We start from the raw sequence: 25,893 nt of genomic DNA, 5'->3' as shown, positions 1-25,893 counted from the left end.
GAGGAGAAACCCACACAGGAAGGAAAAGAAGCTAGCAGCATAGCTGAAAATAAACAAGAGGTGTCTATAGCTGAGAGTAGGGAGCCAACTCCTACTGTGTGTGATGAGAAAGCAGTGCAAGAGAAAGAATTATCCAAAGAAAATGAATCCGAGCAAACTCCAAAGACAGACTCTGTGTCTGAGAGCATTCAGCCAGAGAAAGAGAAAGTGGTTGTGTCACCACCTGTAGTTAGTGAAAAGCAGGAACCTATTTCAGTATCAGAGGTGAAAGCTGTGAGTGACAGAGAGGGCAGTGTAGAAGACAAAACAACACCAGAGCAGACTAAAACATCTGAAACTGTATCTGAAAATGTGTCTATAGCCCCAGCCCCTGTAGTAGAACCTGACACCCTAGTCCCTGTAGTTGGTGAACAGGATGAAGACAAACCTCTGAATGAAGAAAAGTCAATGCCTGAAATTCAAGGGATAATAGAGTCTGAAGTGGATGCAGTTGGAGAGGTGACTGTAGTATGTAGCAACAGTAGTGGCTGAGAATTAGATGATTCAAGTCAGAAGGGCTCTTTTCACAAATGTTTCTACATACCTTTTAGTTATGTAAAATAATCGACAGACATTAGTTGTAAAAAAATATATCATAATAATCTATCTTCTCTTTATACATCTTCATATATCCATTTTAATTGTTCCAAATAATGTCATGTTTATGATCAATTATGGATGATTATCATCTACATATTTATTATACAATAATTGTGTTTTATTATTTTAATTTACAGGCAACGCTGAAAGACCCTGGAGAAAAAAACACAGTCGCCAAGGATAGCAGTCCCACCAGCCCCTCAGACCTTGCCAAGCTGGAGAGCACTGTCCTTCCCATACTAGAGGCCCAGGCTACACAACCAAAGGACAATTCGGACAAACTGACCGACTCACTCAAGACCAGACGCAAACTTGAGGTGCTACCCCTCTCACCTGAATCTCCCAGCACAGAGGATGACCCAGAACTCTCAGAGAAGAAGGATGCCTCAGCAAAGAAAAATCTGCTGGTGCCGACAGACATCAGGGGTGACTCGTTGGAGGACAGCAGTGAGAGCTTAGGGAAAGATAGTCCCGTGTCAGGGGATGACGAAGACTTCATTCGTAAACAGATCATGGAGATGAGTGAGAACGAGGATGCTTCGCCGTCTGACGAAGAAAACCTCATTCGGCGAAAGATCCGAGATCATGACAGGAAACGAATGGAGCAGGAGAAAGGGGAGGGGAAGGAGAGAAGTGCAATGGCAAAAGGCAGGCGGCTCCTCAAGAAGAACACCATCAGCCCTGAGGACGAAGATGAGCAGAAACTCTCACTGGATAAACCTGACAAGGCATGGAAAGAGGGATCGGAACCCAAAGTCTCAGACTCTCAGGAAGGGGAACAGCCTTTGGCAGATAGAGTCGTGGCAGTACACCAACTCAGAACCATCGAGCTCAACACGACTACCACCCCTGTGCGCATACCGGGTACATCAGATGATGGAGAGCTTGAGATGGAAAGCCTCACCAACTCCCCTGATGATCGCTCCAGGGGCGATGGGTCCTCCAGCCTGCACGCATCCAGCTTCACCCCTGGGACATCGCCTACATCCCTCTCCTCTTTGGATGAGGACAGTGACAGCAGTAGTCCCAGCCGCATGCACAGTGGCGAGGGGAAACAGCACAGGAAAGCGAAGCATAGACAACAAGGCCAAGGTCTACCCACCATCGAAGACTCTTCTGAGGAAGAGGAGTTACGAGAGGAGGAGGAGCTGCTAAGAGAACAGGAGAAGCAGAAAGGCTCTGGGAAGAAGTCGAAGAAGGACAAAGATGAGATCCGAGCTCAGAGGAGGCGGGAGCGTCCCAAAACGCCGCCCAGCAACCTCTCTCCCATTGAAGATGCCTCCCCAACAGAAGAGCTGAGGCAAGAGGCAGAGATGGAGGAGTTCAGGCGATCATCCTTATCCGATTTCTCTCCCAGCATCGAGTCAGAACCAGAGGGAGTTGAGATCAATGCTGTAAAGATTGCAGCAGTACAGAAAGTATACCAACTTCCTACATCTGTTTCTCTCTACTCTCCAACAGCTGATCAAGGTGCTAATAAAAGCCCTGAAAAACGTGCCCTAAAAACTGCAGACGAAGCCTACGAAGAGATCATGCTAAAGGCTAGAACACCCACAAAGGAAAAGGTAGACATCCCTCCGGGGAAAGAGTCCCTCTATGGTGGGATGCTGATAGAAGATTATGCCTATGAGTCCCTTGTTGATGGAAATGGAAAGAAAGTCCAGCAGCAGGAGCCTGAGAAAATCTCAGTGCCAGCTCAGCCCAAAATACTGAGATCTCCAGATGAGGTTTACGAAGACATGATGGAGAAGAAGAAAGAATTCATGCAGCTGGAGCAGGAACTGAAAAAAGCACAGTCCATGTTAGAAAGACCCACACCAGAGATTGTATTGCAACCCACTGAGCCAACCAGCTCCACGAGTGTTATAGTTACTGTAGGCAAGGATGGGAAACCACTGCTCGATGCTGAGGCTGCGTATGAGGAACTCATGAAGAAAGTTCTGACTCCTGGGACTAGCCCGACACAGCAAGGTCCTGATATATCTGGGGCGGCCCCTGGTGGTGAGTTCGAAGGCACTGAATCCAGAAGGGCTCTGCGTCCCATACCAGACCTGAGGGTTACACAGTGCTCCTCAGGGGAGGAGGACGCTGATGAAGAGGCCACTGAGGCCAAAAGTCAAGATAAGCCAAAGACTTCATCAGACATTCCTAAAGCTGATCAGGCACCCTTAACAGCTGCTGCAGAAACAGAGTCCAAATCAGTTGCTTGCAAGGTCCCCCCATCAACAACTTCAGACCAACCACAGACCCACATTGAAACTTCCCAGGCTGACCAGCCTCTGGACATAAGCCAACAGGATGTCATAGACTTGTCTAGTATGAAGTCCTCAGCCCCTGCTGTTGCCAGTGTATCGCCCTTACCCACCCTCCCTCAGTACACCTCCACTGTCCCCAGTGTAGTGTCAACCACCCCACCAGTGCCCCCCAAACCAGCCATCCTGCACAGGGCCCTGTCTCAGGAAAAAGCAGACATTCCTGAACCCCCTCCACTGCCCCCTCCCACCATGCCAAAGCCATCGGTTTACCCCAGGAAACCCCCTGTTCCGCTTCCATCTCAGGCTATAATCAGGTCAGAACATGTTGCCATGACAACAGCCCAAGTGTCACCGGTAAGACAGCCTCATGTCCCCCCACCAGTTCCTCCAAAGCCAGCCATCCCTGCTGGAATGGGGTACAGCCACAGGCCAGGGGAAAACGTCAAACCACCCCTTGCTCCAAAACCTGTCTCTCAGCCTGGCTCTCCTGCCCACATCCAATATCCAAGACCCACTGCCCTCCACACAGGCCATGCTGATATAGCCCTGAATCTGAGCCCCTCAGCTGAAAGCAGGCCAGGTCACTTCTCAGGTCATTCCTCGGGTCACTCCTCGGGTCACCCATCCCCCACTTCTCCGCGATACGGCAATCGACACGAAACTTATGTGGTTATAACTCTGCCATCCCAGCCCAGCTCTCCAGTGGAAGGGATCACCACCCAGGCCCCATCCAGTCCAGGTCCAGCATCTCCTTCAAGACATGCCCAACTTCCACCTCAACCTCAAACACAGTATCAACCACAACCTCAACCCCAGAAACAACCACAGCCACCTCCACCACACACAAATAGAGTGCCCCTGGCATTCACTCGCATCACTGAGTCCATGGAAAGTCAAGAGATATGTGGGCCAGAGAAAGTTGTATCAAGCTCCTGTCATGTCATTGAGGCTATTTCAGCATCCGCTCCACCCCCAGAGGTCAGGTTAGGGCAGGTCACTCAGTTTGTGACGACAGAAGTTCAAAGAACCATGGTGTCTGTCCGACACGAAAGGTCGCCGCCCCCACCTCCAGCCCCAAGAGCGAACGGTGTTCCAATCTCACTGGAGAAACCTAAACCACAACAGACACAGAGTCCACAGGGCTACCAGCCAGGGGAAGTAGTAGACCTTCGTACCATGAAGGTGAATTCAGAATCGGCCATGAAAGTGGTGGATCTGTCTTCGTCAGATGTTAGACGCCAGTCCTTGGCCACAGATATCAACGGTCGTCAGACAAGTGCAGTGCAGTCCCCAGTGGTCAATCTAAGCATTGAGTCGACCAGTGTTTCCATAGTGACTGACAGCATCACCATAGTTACATGTGCTGCCACCATACAAAGTTACGAAAATACCAACATATCCCAAGTCCCTTCTCTGCCCCTTCAGCTTACAACCACAAACAAAGCCTTCGAGCCTGTTTGTCAGATCATCTATCGGCCCATAGATGCACAGCCCACAACCAGCAACAATGCTGAGATCCCGATTAACCTTTCTGTAGGACCTGGCACAGGCTTAGGGACATTCCAGACACCTGTTACTATCGCCCCTACCCCTGCCCCAGGGTGTGTGGCTAATGGTCTGAGCAGCGGGATGCCGACAGTAGCAGGTGCGGTGGACCTTAGCACAGCCAAACCCTTCAACACCGTGGTTTCGGTCGACGCTTCCTCCGCGGAAGTGGTCATGGCTGTGATCACAGAGGAGGATGGGAAACCCGTGGACCTGACGGCTGCGAGAAGAGCCGTCTGCTGTGATGTTGTCTACAAGCTGCCATTTACAGGTAGCTGCACCACCCAGCAGCCCACTACTCCATTGCCCGAAGACCGCTTTGGCTACCGAGACGACCACTACCAATATGACCGCTCACCCTACAACATGAGGGGCTTCGGTGGCATCAAACCCTCCATGTCTGACACCAATCTGGCTGAGGCCGGGCTTTTCCTCTATAAGAGCAAGAACAGTTACAATTTCCATGGCACCACAGAGGGTGCAGTAGACCTGACATCCTCCAAGACATCTGATGCAGGTTTGTGCAGTGACATCGCCGACCTCTCGCTGAAATGTCACTTTGAGATGCCTTTGCTTATTCATGGCTGATCCTGTGGCATTTTAGTGTATTTTGTTGTTTCGTTCACTTCTTTTTGTTTTTTCATGAGTTGTTTGCATGGACATATTACCTTATTTTTTCGTTCTACCTCTATGATCATTTTTTTGGTACACCGATGCATGTGCTTGCATGCTGTTTGCTTTGACTTTACATCATCCATGATCTGACAAGACTGGAGGTTTTTCCATTTTTGTTGTTGCTTTTTTATTTATTTTAATGGAGCATGGCTTTCGATGGAGCATTGCTTTCGATGGAGCATGGCTTTCTGTCTGATGCTTCACCACTAAGGCTACCTGTTTTTGTGGACTCAATATATTTATTTTCCCCAACAGGCGTAGCTTTGGACTTCTCCACCAAAGGCTCAGGGTTATATTCAGGAATGATAATCCCTCCATATTCCCAAGCCAGAGTCAAAGGAGCTGTTGGGACACACTTTGGCATGAGCAGTGTCCTGAGATCCTCCAATGGGGTGGTGTACTCTTCAGTCTCAGTACCAATCCCATCCACCTACGCCATAACCACACAACCTGGGTCCATATTCAGCAACACTTACAACTCCCTGTCGGCGGGCATGCACACCAGCGACACCATGCCATCCCTGTCCACTCTCCAGAACCAGCCCATGACTCGGTCACACAGCTTCATCTCCACCACCTCTGCAGACGATCAAGGGGACGTCCCCCTCAACCTGGAGCTTTCTAAAGATGGCATATCCACCTCCGCGGCCCTCACCACCAAAACGGTCACCCTGGCCCTGGAAAGGCTGGACTCGTACACGGACGCGTCCCTGGAGGCTATCGCCGCCTCGCTGGAGGCCCTGTCCTCGCCCTGTGTGCCAGGGGAGGGCCAATACCAGATGCAGCGTGAGATTCTGGAGATGGAGAAGTTCAAACAGCAGCGGTTGGCTGAAGAACTGGAGTGGGAGCGTCAGGAGATCCAGCGCTTCCGCGAGCAGGAACAGATGCTGGTGCAGAAGGAGCTGGAAGAGCTGCAGTCCATGAAGCAGGCCATCCTGTGCCAGCAGGAGGATGAGCGCCAGGCCCACCTCATGATGCAAAAGGAAACCTATGCCCAGCAGCAGCAGCAGCTAGAGCAGATCCAGAGGCTCCAGGAGCAGCTCCGAGCACAACTGGAGGAGCAGAAGTTCCGGAAGATGTACCCGGGGGAGGTGTTGCTGGGGCAGGGCCAGCAGGAGGCAGTCGTTCTGGGGCCGGACGGCACCGAGCTGGCCCGGAAAATCATGGATAGTGGGTGTCAGACGGACGACGAGGACAGTGTTGTCGATAAAGCCTACACGGCGGGGAGGAAGAAGAGAAGCACGGCCAAGAAGAGCGTAGACAGCTGCGTGCAGACGGACGATGAGGACCAGGAGGAGTGGGAGCCTGCTCGGGCCAGACGTAGCAGGCCCCGCACGTCAAGGGGGGACAGAGGCGGACAGACTTCCGATATGTCCATTCAGGCTCGCTCTGAGATCTCCATACAGACGGACTCTGCAGGGAATGTAAGAATGGACGCCAGGATGGAGTTCTCTGACTCGGAAAGTCCACATTGGGAAGACAAGAGACGGCCCACGCCCTTGGAGATAGAACAGTCTAGTCACCTCAGAGCTGACCCCTCCTCACTTCAGGCCCCGCCCAAATCCCCCAATGTTCTCTACTCCCCCATATCCCCCTGCATATCCCCGAGCAAATCCCTTGAGTTTGTGTCCTATGAGAAATCACTGGGTGATACAAGCCCACAGAGGATAAGAGGGTGTACTGATCCGACCAAAGTCTCTCCAACTGGCAGCCCCAAGGGACCTAAGGCCATGCAGCGATCCATGTCCGACCCCAAGCCCATGAGTCCCACTGGAGAGGAGAGGGCATCATCCAGTTTCCAGTATGGCGACGGTTACTCCGTGAGTTCTGGTTTAATCATTGTTTGCAGTTGTGATGTGTTCTGTTCAAATGGGCATAGAGTTTCTCCCTTAGGCACGCAGGCTTTATATAATGGTCAGTTTTCTCACCCCAAGGAGAAATGGTACAAAAGGGCGCTAACACTTGCATATTATTTTTTATAGATAATTGGGTTTATTTTGTCATTTTATATTAAGGCAACTAGAGTTAGAGTTTTTGGAAGTATGATATACTGTGACATTGGACAAACAAAGTAGAGCATAATCCAGGATATTGTTCTGTTTTGAAACCAGATTTGGATGTATTTCTGTTCTGTTTTGAAACCAGATTTGGATGCATTTCTGTTCTGTTTTGAAACCAGATTTGGATGTATTTCCAGGTTGCACTTCTTGTCATAACACTACTCCATTATTTCCCTGAAAATGATGTCTTATTGCAGTTCCGTTTCTCTCATACACATCTAATGTAGCCCCCAGCTTGCTATTCATTTGGCAAGTTTGCTGTCTAAATTCATATGAGTCTCTCATAGAATGCCCTTTCAAAGGCATTGCTGCACTAAAGCTGATATATTTATATTGGCATTTTAGTTTGAAGGCAAAGCCCGTAAGACTGGAGGCAATTTTCTAGAAGAGTTTCAATTTTTCATACATTGAGTCACTGCACAGTGCCTCTTCAATGTGATTTTGGACTGGTAGCATCCTTCCACATTCTTTCTTTCCAACCAGACTAACTAGATCAGGATATATTTGAGGTATTGCAAATGACTTAGTCCAAAGGTTACAGCTATTCGTTTAGTATCTACTAGTTGTATTAAAACATAACATTTGAATTTCATAAACACCACAGGTATAGAAGTGTGTTCATATCATTTTTTTTTCATTCAACTTGTTTCCATGGGACCGGTTTCAGACATAGTCAAAATGTAATGAAAGATGATTAAGTTAAGATATATACTTACAGTAGGTTATAAATACTAGAGTTGGGCAGTATCCAGAGACAGTGCCTTTGGAATGTATTCAGACCCCTTGACTTTTTACAAATTTTGTTACGTAACAGCCTTATTCTAAAATGGATTAAAAAAAATATATCCCTCATCAATCTACACACAATACCCCATAACGACAAAGCAAAAAATGTTTTTTTAATAATAAAAATGTATTACAATAAAAAATGGAAATATTACATTTACATAAGTATTCAGACCCTTTACTCAGTACTTTGTTGAAGCACCTTTGGCAGCGATTACAGCCTCAAGTCCTCTTGGGTATGACGCTACAAGCTTGGCACACCTGTATTTGGGTAGTTTCTCCCATTCTTCTCTGCAGATCCTCTCAAACTCTGTCAGGTTGGATGGGGAGCGTCGCTGCACAGCTATTTTCAGGTCTCTCCAGAGATGTTCAATCGGGTTCAAGTCTGGGCTCTGGCTAGGCCACTCAAGGACATTCAGAGACTTGTCCCAAAGCCACTCCTGCGTTGTCTTGGCTGTGTGCTTAGGGTCCTTGTCCTGTTGGAAGGTGAACCTATGCCCCAGTCTGAGGTCCTGAGTGCTCTGGAGCAGGTTTTCATCAAGGATCTCTCTTTACTTTTCTCTGTTCATCTTTACCTTGATCTTGACTAGTCTCCCAGTCCCTGCCGCTGAAAACCATCCCCACAGCATGATGCTACCACCACCATGTTTCACCGAAGGGATGGTGCCAGGATTCCTCTAGACGTGACCCTTGGCATTCAGGCCAAGAGTTCAATCTTGGTTTTATCAGACCAGAGAATCTTGTTTCTCATGATCTGAGAGTCTTTAGGTGTCTTTTGGCAAACTGCCATGTGCCTTTTACTGAGGAGTGGCTTCCATCTGACCACTCTACCATAAAGGCCTGATTGGTGGAGTGCTGCAGAGATGGTTGACCTTCTGGAAGATTCTCCCATCTCCACAGAGGAACTCTAGAGCTATGTCAGAGTGACCATCGGGTTCTTGGTCACCTCCCTTCTCCCCTGATTACTCAGTTTGGCCGGGCGACCAGCTCTAGGAAGCTGTCATCAAGGCAAAAGGTGGCTTCTTTGAATAATCTCAAATATAATATATATTTAGATTTGTTTAACACTTTTTGGTTTACTATATGTGTTATTTCATAGTTTTGATGTCTTCACTATTATTCTACAATGTAAAAAATAGTACAAATAAAGAAAAACCCTTGAATGAGTAGGTGTGTCCAAACTTTTGACTGGTACTGTATATGTTTTATATCTATATTGTGTAGATTACTGAGGATTTTTATTTATTTAATCCATTTCAGAATAAGGCTGTAACGTAAAATAAAATTGTGGGAAAAGTTAAAAGGTCTGAATACTTTCCGAAGGCACTGTATATGGTATACCAGCCAAGCATTATACATACTTAATCAAGCCTCACATTGTTCCTCTGGCCCTCTCCCGGGGTATATAAATCAGTTCTCTGCCTGAGAGACACACCACAGAGCTCCTCATACTGTACATACAAGGGGTGGACAAACAGCTGAGCTTGTAGGAAAGTATTGATATGCCACAGATCCATAGGGGTTTAATGTGAATAAATTACATATTTTGAGGCTGCTCTTAAGGTAGTGAGTAACATTTATGGCCAGGAGCACGTACAGTATCTTCCTGTGAAACTCACCAGCAATCAATATGCTCTGTTTCTCAATAAGCTTTCCCTCACTCTCAGGACACCAGATTCTTGTCCGTGCCTGATTAGGACACAGAGACACCGGGATGGAGATCCTCTTCTATTTTAGTCATCCATTAATTTAATCAGATAATTGAAATCATGAAAGATTTAACACTTCGTTCCGGTTAATTTAGTCCATGTAGTAAAGGTTTGGATAAAGTCATCATTCAGATGCTGTACCCATTCAGTGTGAAATCACAATGTGACGTTTGAGTATAAATAATTAAAGAAGCAATTTATTCTCGTTTTTATAACTATTTGTTTGTTTTGGTTTTCTCCATCAGGGCAAAAGCTCGTCAGGCAGCACCCCAACTGGCACCGGCAAGAAGGTGAAGAGGACCCTGCCCAACCCGCCCTCGGAGGAGGAGGCAACAGCCGCCGGCCAGGCGGCCTACAGCACTGGCTCGGCCCGCCGTCGCATGTGCCGCAACACCAACATGGCGAGGGCCAAGATCCTGCAGGATATCGACCGTGAGCTGGACATGGTGGAGCGTGAGTCGTCCAAGCTCCGCCACAAGCAGGCGGAGCTGGACGAAGAAGAGAAGGAGATCGATGCCAAGCTACGCTACCTGGAGATGGGCATCAACCGCAGGAAAGACGCCCTCCTCAAGGAGAGAGAGAAGAGGGAGCGGGCCTACCTGCAGAGCGTGGCCGAGGATCGTGACTACATGTCAGATAGTGAGGTCAGCAACATCCGGGAGACACGGAGCGGCCGCGGCAGTGGAGAAGATGAAGAGATGGGAAGTCGTGGACTGGAGCGCCCCAGGACGGCACCCCAGTCAGAGCTGGATGATTTTGTGCCACCACAGACCACACACGAGGCCCAGTACGGCACGTACTCCCAGTACCAGTACCCACTGAGCCAGACGCTGTACCAGCAGCAGTCACTCTACCAGTCCCCCCAGTCCTACCAGTCTCAGTCCATCTACTCCTCAGTCCCCTCCCTGTCTAGCTCCCAGCAGCAGAGCTACCACCAGATGCTCCTTCTCCAGCAGAAGGCAGCCAGGCAGGCGGCCCTGATCCAAGAGTTGGACGCGTCGTCAAAGTACGAAGTCATCAGCCGACAGCCCGACCCCGTGTCTTCTGCCTACATGGGAGGGGTCAGGTACGACAAGTACGGTAACCACTTGGACCTCCGGGCCCTGGAGGTGGGGGGCAGTATGGCTGGCAGCCCCATGTCCAACGTGTCGGCCGACTCCTTCTATGGAGACGTGGAGCACCACCACCACACTCCACGAAGCTACGTCCTCCTAGAAGATGCGGCAGAGCTGGCCAAGAGCTCCACGAGTCTGGCTTCATCCAGCTACGCCCAGGCCGAGAAGGAGCTGGCTAAGGCAGAAAGGCTGTTGCGAAGAAGTGCAGCTGATTTGACCTCCACCGACTACCTGGGCTCCAGCTCCAGGCTCCACTCCGGGTATGGAAAGACCCCAGACGATGAGGACTCCATGGACGACCCCTACGAGCTGAAGCTCCTCAAGCAGCAGCTGAAGCAGGAGTTCCGGAGGAGCACAGGGGGAACAGAGAGTCTGGACCCGCTGACGGGTCTCTCCCACAACTACTACGGCACCCCCAGCTCGGGTGTCTCCTCCTCCCAGAGCTACTCCCAAAGACACTACCCCAAGACGGAGAAATACAGCATCAGCCGGCTGACCCTAGAGAAGCAGGCAGCCAAGCAGCTCCCGGCGTCCATGCTGTACCAGAAGCACAAAGCCCCACTGACCGACTCCAAAGTCTCCAAGTACTCCTCAATGCAAGACGGCAGGAGTCTGGAGACAGACTATACCAGCTATTTAGGGTCCAGTAATGTTAGTGCCTCTCCCAGATCCAGCCGGCTCCTTCAGGACGAGATCACCTTTGGACTACGCAAGAACATTGCAGAGCAGCAGAAGTACCTGGGCTCCACGTTGGGTGCCAACCTGGCTGGCTCGCTCAACTTCGGCCAGAGCCTGGCCTTGGACTCGACTTCCTACCCCAGTGGCAGCCGGTCACGGCCCTCTTCTAGGCCCAACTCCGTCTATGGCCTGGATCTCTCACTCAAACGGGACCCATCCAGTTCCTCTTTGAGGCTCAAGGGGGATGGCGAGGCGGCCTCAGACAGCTACCCGATGCCATCAGGGCGTGCCAAGCCCACCAGCCTGCCCATCGTGCAGGGTGGCCGGGGGCGCATCCCCATCGTGGCGCAGAACTCTGAGGAGGAGAGCCCGTTGAGTCCTGTGGGCCAGCCTATGGGCATGGCGCGGGCGTCGGCGGGGCCCCTGCCTCCCATCTCGGCCGACTCACGGGACCAGTTTGGTTCGTGCCTCTCCCTGCAGGACTCCCAGCAGCAGCAGCACCTGAGGGAAGAGCCAACGAGGGGGCGGGGCTACGTCTTGATGGACGACCTCCAGGGCACCATGTCGGACGGCGAAGGTAAACAACAACGGCATCAGTTCAGAACTGTTTTCTTCCTATTTCAAACTGACTCTGCTTGTATGCACCAATATACCACCCAATATACCACCCAATATACTACCCAATATACCACCCAATATGCCACCCAATATACCACCCAATATACTACCCAATATACTACCCAATATACTACCCAATATACCACCCAATATACCACCCAATATACCATCCAATATACCACCCAATATACCACCCAATATACCATCCAATATACCACCCAACATACCACCCAATATGCCAACCAATATACCACCCAATATACCACCCAATATACCATCCAATATACCACTCAATATACCACCCAATATACCACCCAATATACCATCCAATATATCACCCAATGAACCACCCAATATACTACCCAATATACCACCCAATATGCCACCCAATATACTACCCAATATACTACCCAATATGCCAACCAATATACCACCCAATATACCACCCAATATACCACCCAATATACCATCCAATATACCACTCAATATACCACCCAATATACCACCCAATATACCATCCAATATATCACCCAATGAACCACCCAATATACCACCCAATATACCACCCAATATGCCACCCAATATACCACCCAATATACTACCCAATATACTACCCAATATACCACCCAATATACCATCCAATATACCACCCAATATACCACCCAATGAACCACCCAATATACTATCTAATATACCACCCAATATACCACCCAATATACCACCCAATATACTATCCAATATACCACCCAATATACCACCCAATATATCACCCAATGAACCACCCACCTGCACCAACCATGACTTTTGACTTTCTTTATGTCTTATCTGTGTCTTTACTGGTTTCTTCATCTATTGTCTATTCTGAATGTATTCATTCCCTCTTCCTTTGATTTGATGTATTGGTCTCAATACAAAGGACAAGTTGACTTTACTGAATGTAATTACTGTATTTTGTATTTGTCTATGTTGATGTCCTTTGGTGTTTAATCCCTCATTTGGGTCTCTTCTGGTCTCTAAATGCATGTGATTGTGTCTGCGTTGGAATCATTATGTAATATATATTTTCCTATTTAATCTCTATGTATGTTACTCTAGAATGTCTGTCACTTATAGATATGTAGAAGGTATCCTTCCTCCAATAGCATTCTCTCTCTGAAACTGATCAGCAGTGTAGTTTGCTAAATGTTGTCATTTCTGCTCTATAACTGACATACTTGAAAATATGGTTTTGTACTTTAAGTCCTAGAGGACTTCCGTAGTATTTCACAACTTGCTTGTTTATGTAATGCCCAGGTGTTGGGAGTAGAATAATCCCTCTACTTGAAAGCTCAGGTCAGATTGTGCAGGGAAATGGGAAAAGAGCCTCGCTTTCTCTGAGGTGATAAATTGAAAAAGTGCCTCTGGCTAACAAAATGTTATGGAATGTGTTTATTGCTTTGTCCTTCAGATATTTGATGTTTATTTCAAATTCAGTACTTCAATTGAGGACAAAATATACATCATAGGAATGTGTATCTGTGTGAACACTGCACGTTATGTTACATTATACATTATCTATTTAGACTATGATACGCCTATTACAGATCTATTGGAAGGTTTAAAAAGTATTTTGTTGCGGTAGTTAGGTACATACAGTATTATCATTGCATCAGTGCAGTATTTCTTATTTGGATGATATACACTTGACAATTTCTAGATGATATGGGAAGGATCCTTTCTCTCTTTTCTAGAATTCTTTCTCACTTTCTTGCATGTCGATCTCTAAGGGTTTTCCAATGCATGTTATGTTAATGCATGTTCCGTTAATCAATAATAAATACATTTCATTTGCATGTGTTTGTCTGAATACGAGCATGGGTGTCATACCTTTGTTGTACATGTTGCATGGGGAATATAATGTGTATTGTAGCATGAACAAAGCTCTTCCTGATTCTGTGATGTCAGTCTTTATCAGGGTCTTTTACGCATGCTCCAACAAAATGCAGGCATTACAGTTTTCTCTTTACTCTCTCCATCTCTATTCTGCTGACAACCATGTCTATTTTAAAACAACCCCTTCATAACACTGTTTACTTGATTTCATATACATATGAACAAAACAATCTATGACTGTGCCAATAGTTATTGTCATGACAGGAAGTAAACACCCTAGTCCCTATGACCCTATCCCATAATAAGTGTGTAGAACTTGACCCTTTGATCTACATGATGTCATATGGGGCAGAAAACTCCATGTTTATCAATTTCCCTTGGTTACAGCCCTAAGTGACTCCATGCTGGCACTGAACAGAGATGATCCCCGACAATCACATGAGAATATCCCAAACGGTAGAGTATTAGTTCTAGGGTGTTCCATTATCCTGCCCTGCCCCTGCCAACTACCTGTCAATCATCCATAAGCCAACATGTAGACAATACCTTAACCATAACCTTAAACATATTAGTTCCATTCTCCTCCCCTGCCCCCTACCTGTCAATCATCCATAAGCCAACATCTTAACCATTCCAGACGTCAACATGTATTTCCAATATGACTCAATGTTGGTAGATGTTAGCTGGCTTCTGTGTACCGTTTGTTCCTTATTGATGAGTCAGGGAGGTTGCTTTACACCAATCGGAAATTCAAACCTGCAGTTTATCAATGCTGATCTAAAGATATAGGACCTTACATTTATTTTCACATTTACCAGCACTCCAAAAGTGAGCTACACTGGCCTAAAGGTCAGACTGTTACCATGGTTACATACTGTACAGTAACTGGTGCCAGTTGTGATAAACTATGGAAAGAAAACGGACTAACCCTATACTGTGCCATAGTAACTAAAAAGAGCATTGGTCAGGTTGGCATGATAGTGTGAAAAACATGACACCAAAAACATGCCAAACATTAATGCCAATAAATTACATCTGCCATGAGCTAAGATAAGTTAAAGTTACCCCTGGCGTTAAATATTTCAACAGGAAAGTATTATCATTTAGCTGCTTGTCATTTATATCTTAAAATGCCCTAAATTATTACATTTTTACCTTTTTTGGAGGCCTCTTTCTCTTCCTTCCTGTTTCAACTGCCCGTCCCCTCTCCAGCATGCAATCCTCTTCCAACCAATCAGAAAGCTTGTCCCCACTGATAGGTTAGAAGGGACTGATTGACAGGGTTAATGATCATGGCCTATTTGTCTCTGAAGCCTACCACCTACGGCGAGAGGAAACGGACTGGTTTGACAAACCACGCGAGGGACGACCAGAGAATGGACAAGGGCCGGACAGGAGACAGGTGACACCCACGCACCCACCCACCCACCCACCCACGACGCACCCACCCACCCACGGCACAAGTCATAAAGTTGAGAAATGCCCATATGCACACAGGCTTTTAAACAATGCTTTACTGTTTATTCTTTCTTGCAGAAATAACCCAAACTAATAACATACATATTCATGACTACATAATTGTGGATACATTTTCAAGCATGCATTTGTATCAGTAACTGCAGCTATCTGTTTGAGGTGTAATAGCCTATAAAATACTTATGTCGTTTCCTGTATGTGTCTCTCAGGGGAAGGGTGTTTACTACCCCTTTCCTCACACCAGAGTCAAACTGCAGAGGGATCCCAAGGACCGCAGCGTATCAGGTAAGGGAAACACAGTTTACCTTGCACATGGACACAATCTGTCATAAACACAGCTGTCTTAACACAGTGACAGGTCTTAATGTTTGCCTTGACCCAAAATGGGGTAGACATTTCGTGGTTCCTCTGTTGATTTGGCACATCTCCACTCTCATCAGTCATCCATCCTGGCTCAAAATGGCGTATCATTGACACACCGGATTAGATTTTTGCAATTAGTCAGCAGGCCACAAAGAAGGTGCTTGTTTATGTGGAGAAGTGCTAAAATGAACGATTTGTTTGTGGGATTTGGATGACTGTGTCAGTGTGATAAGCGTGTATTTACTCTTTAGTTTAAATGACTGATCTCTAAATGACTGTGTCTGCGTGTGTGTGTGTGTGTGTGTGTGTGTGTGTGTGTGTGTGTGTGTGTGTGTGTGTGTGTGTGTGTGTGTGTGTGTGTGTGTGTGTGTGTGTGTGTGTGTGTGTGTGTGTGTGTGTGTGTGTGTGTGTGTGTGTGTGTGTGTGTGTGCGCGTGCGTGTGCGTGTGAGTGAGTGCGTGCACATAAATGTGTGTGTCTACATTCTACTCTGGATACATATTCCTGTGCATGCATACTCTTAATGGGTGTCTGACCACTGTACGTGCATGTGTATAGTTGTGTGTGTTCATGCTTCTCACTCATTTGTGGGTTTCTACCTCTTCATTTCCAGGGAATGGATTGGGTATCAGAGTGGTGGGAGGTAAAGAGGTTCCAGGGACCAACGGAGACATCGGAGCCTACGTAGCTAAAGTCTTACCTGGAGGAGTTGCCCAACAGACTGGGAAGATACTAGAGGGTAAGTTAAGTTCACAAATCCTGGGATATATACTGTACTTCTCGGTCGTATTCATTAGGCACCAAACTGACTGAACCAGGAAGGGACTACCTGAACTCGTCCAATAAGAAATGCTTGTTTTCATTTTCTGCGTGGTCATAATGAATATGAAATGGTGCAAAATGGGTATATCAGTCAAGTGCTTATGTTGCTCAAAAAAACATTTGAGAGAGACATTTCTATATGTGAAATGTACTTCCCCTTTAAGAATCAATCAGTTGCAAGAATCAAGTAGTCCAAGCCTGGACATGAGTGATTCTTATCAGAAGAAGGAATCGTAGCTCTATCTGTCTTTCTCCATCTGTCTGTTTCCTTAAATCCGTTTGTTTATCCGTCCGTATCTCTCTCTGTTTACCTTTCTCTCCTGTCATTCTCTATCCTTAGTGTGTGTGTATAAATGCAGCAGTGGCTCACTGTTGACAGATGGTTTGAGAGGAATCTGACTTGAGTGAGATGTGAGGACTGAGGGGGAACGACACGGAGATGACAAAAATAGAAGTTACTTTGCATTTTGTTTTGTCACCTCCAGGCAATGGTTCATGGGGGGGGGGGGGGTTTGAGATATTTAGATATTTCACCCTTTCAGAATTCTGAATGTAATGATATCACAGGTTTTCTTCAATCAAAGCTCAAAATGCATTGTACGTTTCGGAATGGCTTTGTAAGTTAGCAACTATTACTCCAACTTAGCAATGTTCACATTAGCGTTTCTGTTACTTTACTCCTGTCATCTTGACCTTCGGTCAGGGTTTACCCATATTATTTCATTACTACATTTCTGGGAATGTGCTAAAACTCAGTGGTAGGGCTAGGGCCCAGAGTGGTATAGATCTGAATCCAAACTAAGGGGCCTTAGGCACAACAAGCAGTAAGCATTGTCCATTTATCCCTAGACAGTCTCACTCCTGGCCAGTTGTCAATACAACACCATCTGAAGATGGATGGCTATGTCCTATTAACAGAAATGAATTTCATGAAACTTATTGATTTGACTAGAGGGATGCTGTGTATCTTTCTCTATCTCGCGCTCTCTTTCTGTCTCTCTGGTCTCTCTCTGGTCTCTCTCTCTCTCTGGTCTCTTTCTCTCTGGTGTCTCTGGTATCTCTCTCTCTCTCTCTCTAGTCTCTCTCTCATTCTCTCTGTCTCAGTCTGGGGGTTGTACAGGGTCCATGCTGGACGGTTGTGAATTAGCACGGCTGTGGCCCCTACCTCTGTAGGGGCTGTCTGGGGCCTGATGTATGAGAGGTGGGTCGGAGGACTGTAAAGAGAAGAGGGAAGAGATACAGCCCAGAGCCACCTGGTGGGAGCTAGGGCCATCCATCTGTCACACTGTGTGTGTGTCTGTGTTATTGTGTTTGCGTGCATGCATTCGGTGTGTGTGTGTCCTCTCCCCCCATTTTTCTTCATCTTTTCCTCCTTCACCCTCCCTCCCTCCCTCCCTCCCTCCCTCCCTCCCTCCCTCCCTCTTGCTTTATCTCTGTCCCTTCTTCCCTGCACCTGACCAATCTCTCCTCCATCAATTTATCTTTGTCCTCCCTCCCTTCCTCCCCCCTCCCTCCCTCCCTCCCTCCCTCCCTCCCTCCCTCCCTCCCTCCCTCCCTCCCTCTCTGATTTATCATGGGCTTGAATTGTAAATATGAATTTGTTCTTAACTGACTTGCCTAGTTAAATAAAGGTTAAATAAAAAAAATAAAAAATTGAATAACAGCTGTTCTTCCTCTGTGTCTCTTCCTCTGTCTCAGAATGATCTTTAACTACAGGTTGGTCTGGACCTGTGTGTGTATTTATCAATGCTGTGACAGGTTGGATCTCACCTCTGCACTCGTCTAGTAGGTCAGCTGTGGAGGCACCATCTTCAAGCTCTTCTGCTTACAGTCAACACCTGGGTTGTGTTCATTAGGGCACACCATAGCAAAACATTTTGCAACTGATAATGAACACCTGTGTTCTTCTTATTGTACAAATTCAGATCCAGTAGCTCTCTGTTTCAAGATGTTTTCCCTACTGAACACGGCCCTGATAAATGTCCATCTCCAAACAGTGCAGATCATCAATCCTCATTCAAATTAAATACATGTTCTTCTTACTCCACATATCTGCATGCACTCATTAACACACACATTTAAGATGATCCCAAGAAGTTGCATTCACCAGAAGTATTTATTATCCGATGACTAAAACATCCAGGCCTGAAGGAGATGGGTAGCAGCCTAGTGACACTGTTACCTTTCACTCTCTCAGAGCTCATCGTTTTGTCAGTGAAAACGTTACCATGGAGAGCTGCAGCTATGACTGTGTCAGTTCCAAACAAAGTGTCTCTGTGTAAGGTGACACTTCCGCTGAAACTTTGGAACATGGTTTCTCACAGTGAGCGGTGTGAATACAGAACTGTGTCAATTCTAGCAGGTGCGAAGGCTCAGGCCGAGTGTGTGTGATGAGTCATACTGCCATACTGTGTCACTGAGTAACTAGTGTGAAACTCCATGTGGGTAGCACAGCTCAGGAGCACCGGCGCAGTCAGAGAGTCTACCTGGCCTACGTCAAGACTCGCTTTCACCTGTGTGAGTGCTGCTGGACAGCACGGAGTGTGTGTGCGTTTGCAGTGCTATAGGACTGGTCTGTGTGTGTGACGTGTGTGTGCGTGTGCGTGTGCGTGTGCGTGTGCGTGTGTGTGTGTGTGTGTGTGTGTGTGTGTGTGTGTGTGTGTGTGTGTGTGTGTGTGTGTGTGTGTGTGTGTGTGTGTGTGTGTTTGTATTGCTTTGGCCTGATCTGACCTCTACTGACCAGGGTCAATTCCGTTTCAATTCAGGAAGTGAATCGAAACTTCAGTACAAGACGTGAAAAAGCAACACTTTTCAATTCTAGAATTTGAATGTGATCTCATGTACTGACTAAATTGAAATGGAATTGATCCAAACCCTGCTACTGACCCTGTGGTCATGTGGTTTAACTTTCTTCGAAGCATGGGGTTGTTGGAGAAAGAGTTAGCGTTTATAGGAGGCTGCACAGCATTGAGTTGTGGTGTTAAAACAGGACTCATTGGTACTGTGTGTTATTGATGATGGTGTGGTGTGTTTCTGTTTGTGTGTGAGGTGATACACTTTACACTTAGCTAATTGGTTTCAGTTTTCGAGTGTGAGAATTAGGTGTGATACATTTTATAGAATAAACAAACTATGTTTGTGTGCGTGTGTGTGTGTGAATATAGGAATGCAGGTGCTGGAGTGGAACGGGCTTCCTCTGACGGGGAAGACCTACGAGGAAGTGCAGGGGCTTGTGGTACAGCAGTGTGGCCAGGCAGAACTCTGCGTGAGACTGTGAGCATATTTTCTCCTCGCTCTCTCCGTCCCACTTTCTCTCTGTGACTGTCTCTCCCTTTCTTATTGGTCTTAGGCTACCTCTCTCTCTCTATTCCTGTCACTCTTTCTCTCTCTATGTCTCTCCCTCTCCTCCTGTTTCTCTCTGTCCAGCTACCTCTCTCTCTCTATTCCTGTCACTCATTCTCTCTATGTCTCTCCCTCTCCGTCCCACTTTCTCTCTGTGACTGTCTCTCCCTTTCTTATTGGTCTTAGGCTACCTCTCTCTCTCTATTCCTGTCACTCATTCTCTCTATGTCTCTCCCTCTCCGTCCCACTTTCTCTCTGTGACTGTCTCTCCCTTTCTTATTGGTCTTAGGCTACTTCTCTCTCTCTCTCTCGATTCCTGTAACTCTTTCTCTCTCTATGTCTCTCCCTCTCCTCCTGTTTCTCTCTGTCCAGCTACCTTCCTCTCTCTCTCTTCTCCCTTTATCGTTTGTCACGATTTGATAGAGGAGGAGGAATTTAAGCCTTAAGATATATATTTGAGCACAGCCACCTACACTCACTGATAAGAGCCTTGCGGGGGTTCCACCTCAAATATTTGAAAGTGAGTAGTCTTCATTAGCTTCAGTAGTTCTCTAGAGTGGGCTGTTTCTGATTCACATAGAATACATTTCTTTTTAAAATCTCAGTCTTCTCTAAATTAATCTCATTGCCTCGCACTCCCTCACTTTAATGGTGACTTCTCTCTCACACTCATCTCTGTCCTCTCTTTTTGACACAATTTGTTTTCTCTTTTCTCTCTTCCCAACCTGTCTCTCTCTCTCTTACCCGCTCTCTCTCACTTTCTCTCACTTTCTCTCTCTCTCTCTCTCTCTCTTTTTCTCTCTCTCTCTCTTTTTTTTCTCTCTCTCTCTCTTTTTCTCTCTTTTTCTCTCTCTCTCTCTCTCTCTCTCTCTCTCTCTCTCTCTCTCTCTCTCTCTCTCTCTCTCTCTCCCTCTCTCTCTCCCTCTCTCTCAGAGATCTGAACATGCTGGCTGACTCTGATGGCTCTCAGCACCTTGATCTCCCAGACCAGAACAAACCAGGTAGACTAAGAGCTTAGCCTCTTCACCCCAGGGTGTCCTCCCCCCTCTCTCTCTGGTATCTTCCCCTTCTCTCTCATTTTTCTTTACCTTCTCTCTCAACTCCTCCTCTCTCTCTTGACTCTCCTCACTAAAGGTTCTGCAACTAGAATATTTCAATCACTATGGCCTCTACCACAGTGAATGATTCCATAACTTCAAACGTGTGTGTGTGTTTCTCTTTGTGAATTTGTGTCCATACGTGTGTGTCTGTGCTCTAGGTGACAGACCCCCCAGGTCTCCGGGGGTGGATCCGAAGCAACTGGCTGCAGAGCTACAGAAGGTGTCCCAGCAGCAGGCTCCTCCACCTACCACCGCCACGTCCTCCTCCTCCACGGTGGGGGGAGAGAAAGGACCCCACTCTGCCATCTCAGGCGCCGCCTCGGCCACTTCTAGCGCCATCCAGAGTCCGGGCCAGCCGGGGTCGCCCTCCGTCAGCAAGAAACGCCACAGCAGCAAGGTGAACGGGTGGAGGATGATGTGGAGATAAATTGAACACAGGCGTCATCTTCTGGTTGCATGACTAAAACATATTTTATGTTCACAAGAACTGTCTAATTTTCAATAGAGGAAATTCTATATTGGCACTGTATGTTGTATGCATTTTAGTTTGAAAGCGTTTCTAATTAATCTCATGCATAATTCTGTACTCATTGACAGTTCTTTACACGCACACACACACTCTTGCTCTTTCTAAATGTGTTTCTCTCATCTTCCAGTCTGCGGACGCAGTGAAGACACAATCCCACCCTGTTACTGGAGAGATACAGGTCAGCTGACCAAGCCTTCTTTTGACATTCCTTGACTCACCACTGCTTGTATATCCATGCACTTCATAAGGTGTTTTACTAAGACCAGTCGTCTCGTTGAGTTTCCACCATCTCTTGATTTTGCAGCTTCAAATCAACTATGACAAGCAGCTGGGGAACCTGATTGTTCACGTGCTCCAAGCCAGGAACCTGGCCCCCCGAGACATCAACGGCTACTCCGACCCCTTCGTCAAAGTCTACCTCCTACCGGGGAGGGGGTGAGTCTGTTGGATACGCTACCAGTAGGGTTTACAACATTCTGATAACTTTCACAAAATTCCCAGGTTTCTAAATAAAATCCTGGCTAGAAGATTCTTGGAGTCAGGAGAGAATAAGCGGCTTATCCGGAATCCTCCGATCCGGATTTCTGGAAAACTTGGGAATTTTGGGAAACTTAACAGAATTCTACAACCCTACCAAAGAAAGCTAGTCTGGAATCCAAATGGAATATCACTCTTTTTTTAATTGAAATGAAAGTATATACAGTTTAGTTTGCAGGCAAGCAGTGAGGAGTGGTATTCCGTTTGGATTCTAGACTAAAGCAGAGAGGTAGGGACAGAAACACTGGAACAAGTCAAGTCAAGGAGAGAACAATCTCTTTGGTGAGAGAAGTTAAGTATACTTCACAGTATACTTCACAGAAGTAGCCTACACACTACAGCCATTATGTAACTCTTTCACTTTTCATCCTTGCTCTGTTGCTGTGCTCTGTCCATGTATCTATGCTCTGTAATGTTACCAGAGCATCTCCTTATCGGATGTGCATCACTGTGAGTTAATAAGGAACTGTGTCATATCGCAGTGGAAGCATTATCGATAGCAGTGTTGAATGGTTGTGTGGTAAAGTGTTACTGTAATTGTGTTAAGTGTATATAAAACACTGGAAAGGTGATTAGTTTAGTTTCAGGGTGTTTCACGTGTGTAAAAGGCCTTGTGAATTTCAGGTCATGTAGACAAACGCATTCATACGGAAGAAATGCATAGAACCAAAATTACCATTAAAACCATGGCTAGACCACTTCAAAAGGAAGCCATTTTGGAAAGCTCAAAACGAACTCCCATTCATCTTAACATCGATTTACGATTGATTTTAGCTGGCCATGGCATGTTTTGTGTTCTATGCACCCACACCTGATGTCAGATCAATTCCATCATGCCACTATGATAAGCCTGTTACAAGCCTGTCACATGACATGAAATGTAATTACCATTCTAGGAACTGTTTCTATGTAGACATTTGATACCTAGTTTTTATGAAGGGAGTCATTAACACCTAATCAGCGTCAAACGACACACATGTAATACCCTAAACATGATGTAAATGATGTTATATTCTGCCATGTAGTTCTGCTGAGTTTTCCCCTTTGCTCTTGTTGCTAGGCGGAATAGAGCAGGGAAATCGATAAGACTCATAATAGCTCGTAATACGATCCACACTGTAGCCGTCTGGATCTCAGTGCTCAATGTGATTATGTCATGTTGTAATCAGCTCTACCACTTACCCTACCCTTATCTATGGAGTCCTTAGAGACCACTGGACTTTTATAGTGTTACACACATGCACATACAAGCACACACACGCTGGGAGAAAATGCACACTCACAATACACACAGACACATTCCTCTCTCACTGCCCCAACACAAATCCTGTGCCCCATGTCCACTTCCCTGTTACTGACCTCCCCAAATACACACACACACACACACACACACACACACACACACACACACACACACACACACACACACACACACACACACACACACACACACACACACACACACACAACCACACACACAGGCACACACACACACACCACACTCCCCCCCTCCCCTCCCCTCCCCACCACACACCTGAACCCTCACTGCTCACTTAACCCCCCCCTCCCCCCCACCAAAACTACATCCACACACACCCCACACACACTCCTACCCCCTCCCCCTGACACTGACCCTTGTTTTTGTATGCTGTTCTTATATTTAATGCATGCTGGACCCATTCAGTCAGGTCATGGTTGTCCAGAATGCCAGGTATGTGATTTGCCCACTCTGACTTTTGACTTTGATGGTTGCTGTTAGGTTGTAGTAAGGTTGGACCTGGATTGCGATGACGATTGAGTTGAAGGCTCAGGGCCCAATGCATGTGGAGCTGGTGACGAGCGTATAACCCCAGCAAGTCACTGTGTACTCACTCTAACACCTTTCCACTCCCATGCATTGTACACTTCTGCCCTATGCCCTCATATTGTTCCCTACCTCCTTAGATTGTGTTCTAATATGCATACTACAGTAGACTCTACCTCTAATCGCTACGATATGACCTAACATATGATTCCCCACTTTCCCATAACTCATTTCCCTACATGTCTGTCAGACATATACAATACCCTAAATTGTTTTTCTAACATTGTGTTTTACTTTGTACCTCACCCTGAAGTTGTTCTTGATATTGTGGTTTCCGTTGTATCCAGTGTTGTTCCCTATAGTGTTCCATTTTAATTGTGCCCTAAATTGTTCCGTACCCCCTTACATTGTGCCCTACATCTTAACATAGCTCGCTACTTCCTTTCATTGTGCCCTGCACCCTAACATTGTGCTATTGTGCTCTGAATTTCTGTGTTTTGTGTGTGTGTGTGTGTGTGTGTGTGTGTGTGTGGTGTGTGGTTGTGTGTGTGTGTGTGTGGTATATATATATACCTTGCTAATGGCCTGCTCTGTCTGTGTGTGATTCCAGTGCTGAGAATAAGAGGAGATCAAAACAAGCTGGCCAGAGTCTGAACCCAGAGTGGAACCAGACTGTTATCTATAAGAACATCCACCTGGAACAGGTACTGGTACAGTATCACTAACTGCTTTTGGAATAACCACAATGTCCTGTGTGTTTCACGTGTGTTGGTTACTGTGAATACTGCATTTGTGAGTTTAGAGGAATAATTGTGTGTGTGTGTGTGTGTGTGTGTGTGTGTGTGTGTGTGTGTGTGTGTGTGTGTGTGTGTGTGTGTGTGTGTGTGTGTGTGTGTGGTGTGTGTGGTGGCAGCTGAGGAAGAAGCTGCTGGAGGTGAGCGTGTGGGACTACGACAAGTGCTCCTCCAACGATTTTCTGGGAGAGGTGAGAGAGAGAGACATGCATTTTGTCCATAGCACTTCTGTGAGGGTGACATACATTACTGTGATGCTGCTGTCAGTTACCTATAAGTAGCAGCCATCCACTATGTGAGGTTGATGTTAAAGGGGATGTGTGTGGGTGTTCTTGATGTTAAAGGGGATGTGTGTGGGTGTTCTTCTAGGTGTTGATGGACCTGTCCAACACAGCTAACATGGATAACGTCCCACGCTGGCTCCCTCTGAAGGAACAGAGTGAGGGAGAGCACCACCGGCGCTCCCTTTCAGCCCAGGGGCGCCAGCACTCCCCCAAGCCCCCCTCGCAGCACGCCTCCCCCAAAACCCCCGCCCACGGTAACCAGGACTCCCCCAAGCCCCCCTCGCAGCACGCCTCCCCCAAAACCCCCGCCCACGGGAACCAGGACTCGCCCAAGTCGTCGGTCATCAAGAGCCGGAGCCACGGGATCTTCCCTGATCCAGCCAAGGGTAGGAGAGGTTCTGTCTTTCCCTTCCCTCTGACCTCTTAGTCATCATGAACAGCCTACCCTACTCCTTTCTCTCTATCTGTACCTGTTCTGGTTCTCTCTCCCTTTCTCCCTCTCTCCCTTGTTCTCTCTCTCTCTCTCTCTCGTTTTCTCTAGCTGTCTTTGTTTCTCTCTCTCTGTCTGCCTATCTATCTCTCTGCCTGTCGCTCTCTTTCTCTCTGTCTCTCTTTCTATCCCCCCTCTGTCACTTCTCCCTCACTATTCAGACTCACCCATTATAGCTTTGGATTCATGCTCTTTGCTTTGCCATGTTTTTATTTTCTGCTGTTGCCATGACTCCACTCAGCTCAGACTTTTCCTACTCTCAGCTTCCTCCATTCCCGTCCTTACACAACATGGCCATGGAAGGCTTTGAAAACAACCCCCACCTCCTCAGTCTTAACCCTTAACTTAATTGGAAAACCCCAAATTTAAGTGGAAAACTTATGTGGCCCAAACAATTGGAA

General features: G+C 46.9%; 1 protein-coding gene across 2 annotated transcripts in view; it reads left to right on the top strand.

Annotated features, from left to right (window-relative positions):
* The window catches only part of LOC106576559 (protein piccolo), an 83,815-nt gene that overhangs the window by 55,652 nt on the left and 2,270 nt on the right, over positions 1-25,893 (top strand). Inside the window, exons 4-19 of one of the 2 annotated variants that reach the window (XM_082964033.1) lie at positions 777-4,956; positions 5,370-6,934; positions 9,915-12,039; positions 14,340-14,408; positions 15,266-15,354; positions 15,638-15,713; positions 16,404-16,529; positions 19,777-19,885; positions 20,888-20,955; positions 21,213-21,451; positions 21,711-21,761; positions 21,888-22,018; positions 23,805-23,831; positions 24,535-24,628; positions 24,838-24,909; positions 25,088-25,388. In XM_082964033.1, the coding sequence (XP_082820159.1) occupies positions 777-4,956; positions 5,370-6,934; positions 9,915-12,039; positions 14,340-14,408; positions 15,266-15,354; positions 15,638-15,713; positions 16,404-16,529; positions 19,777-19,885; positions 20,888-20,955; positions 21,213-21,451; positions 21,711-21,761; positions 21,888-22,018; positions 23,805-23,831; positions 24,535-24,628; positions 24,838-24,909; positions 25,088-25,388 (9,322 nt within the window). The remainder of the gene's footprint in view (positions 1-776; positions 4,957-5,369; positions 6,935-9,914; positions 12,040-14,339; positions 14,409-15,265; positions 15,355-15,637; positions 15,714-16,403; positions 16,530-19,776; positions 19,886-20,887; positions 20,956-21,212; positions 21,452-21,710; positions 21,762-21,887; positions 22,019-23,804; positions 23,832-24,534; positions 24,629-24,837; positions 24,910-25,087; positions 25,389-25,893) is intronic. The other variant, XM_082964034.1, reaches the window with a different exon arrangement.

Source organism: Salmo salar, chromosome 17, assembly GCF_965601325.2.
Source record: "Salmo salar chromosome 17, fSalSal1, whole genome shotgun sequence".
Lineage (NCBI taxonomy): Eukaryota > Metazoa > Chordata > Actinopteri > Salmoniformes > Salmonidae > Salmo > Salmo salar.
This window is presented reverse-complemented; position numbering and strand designations above follow the sequence as displayed.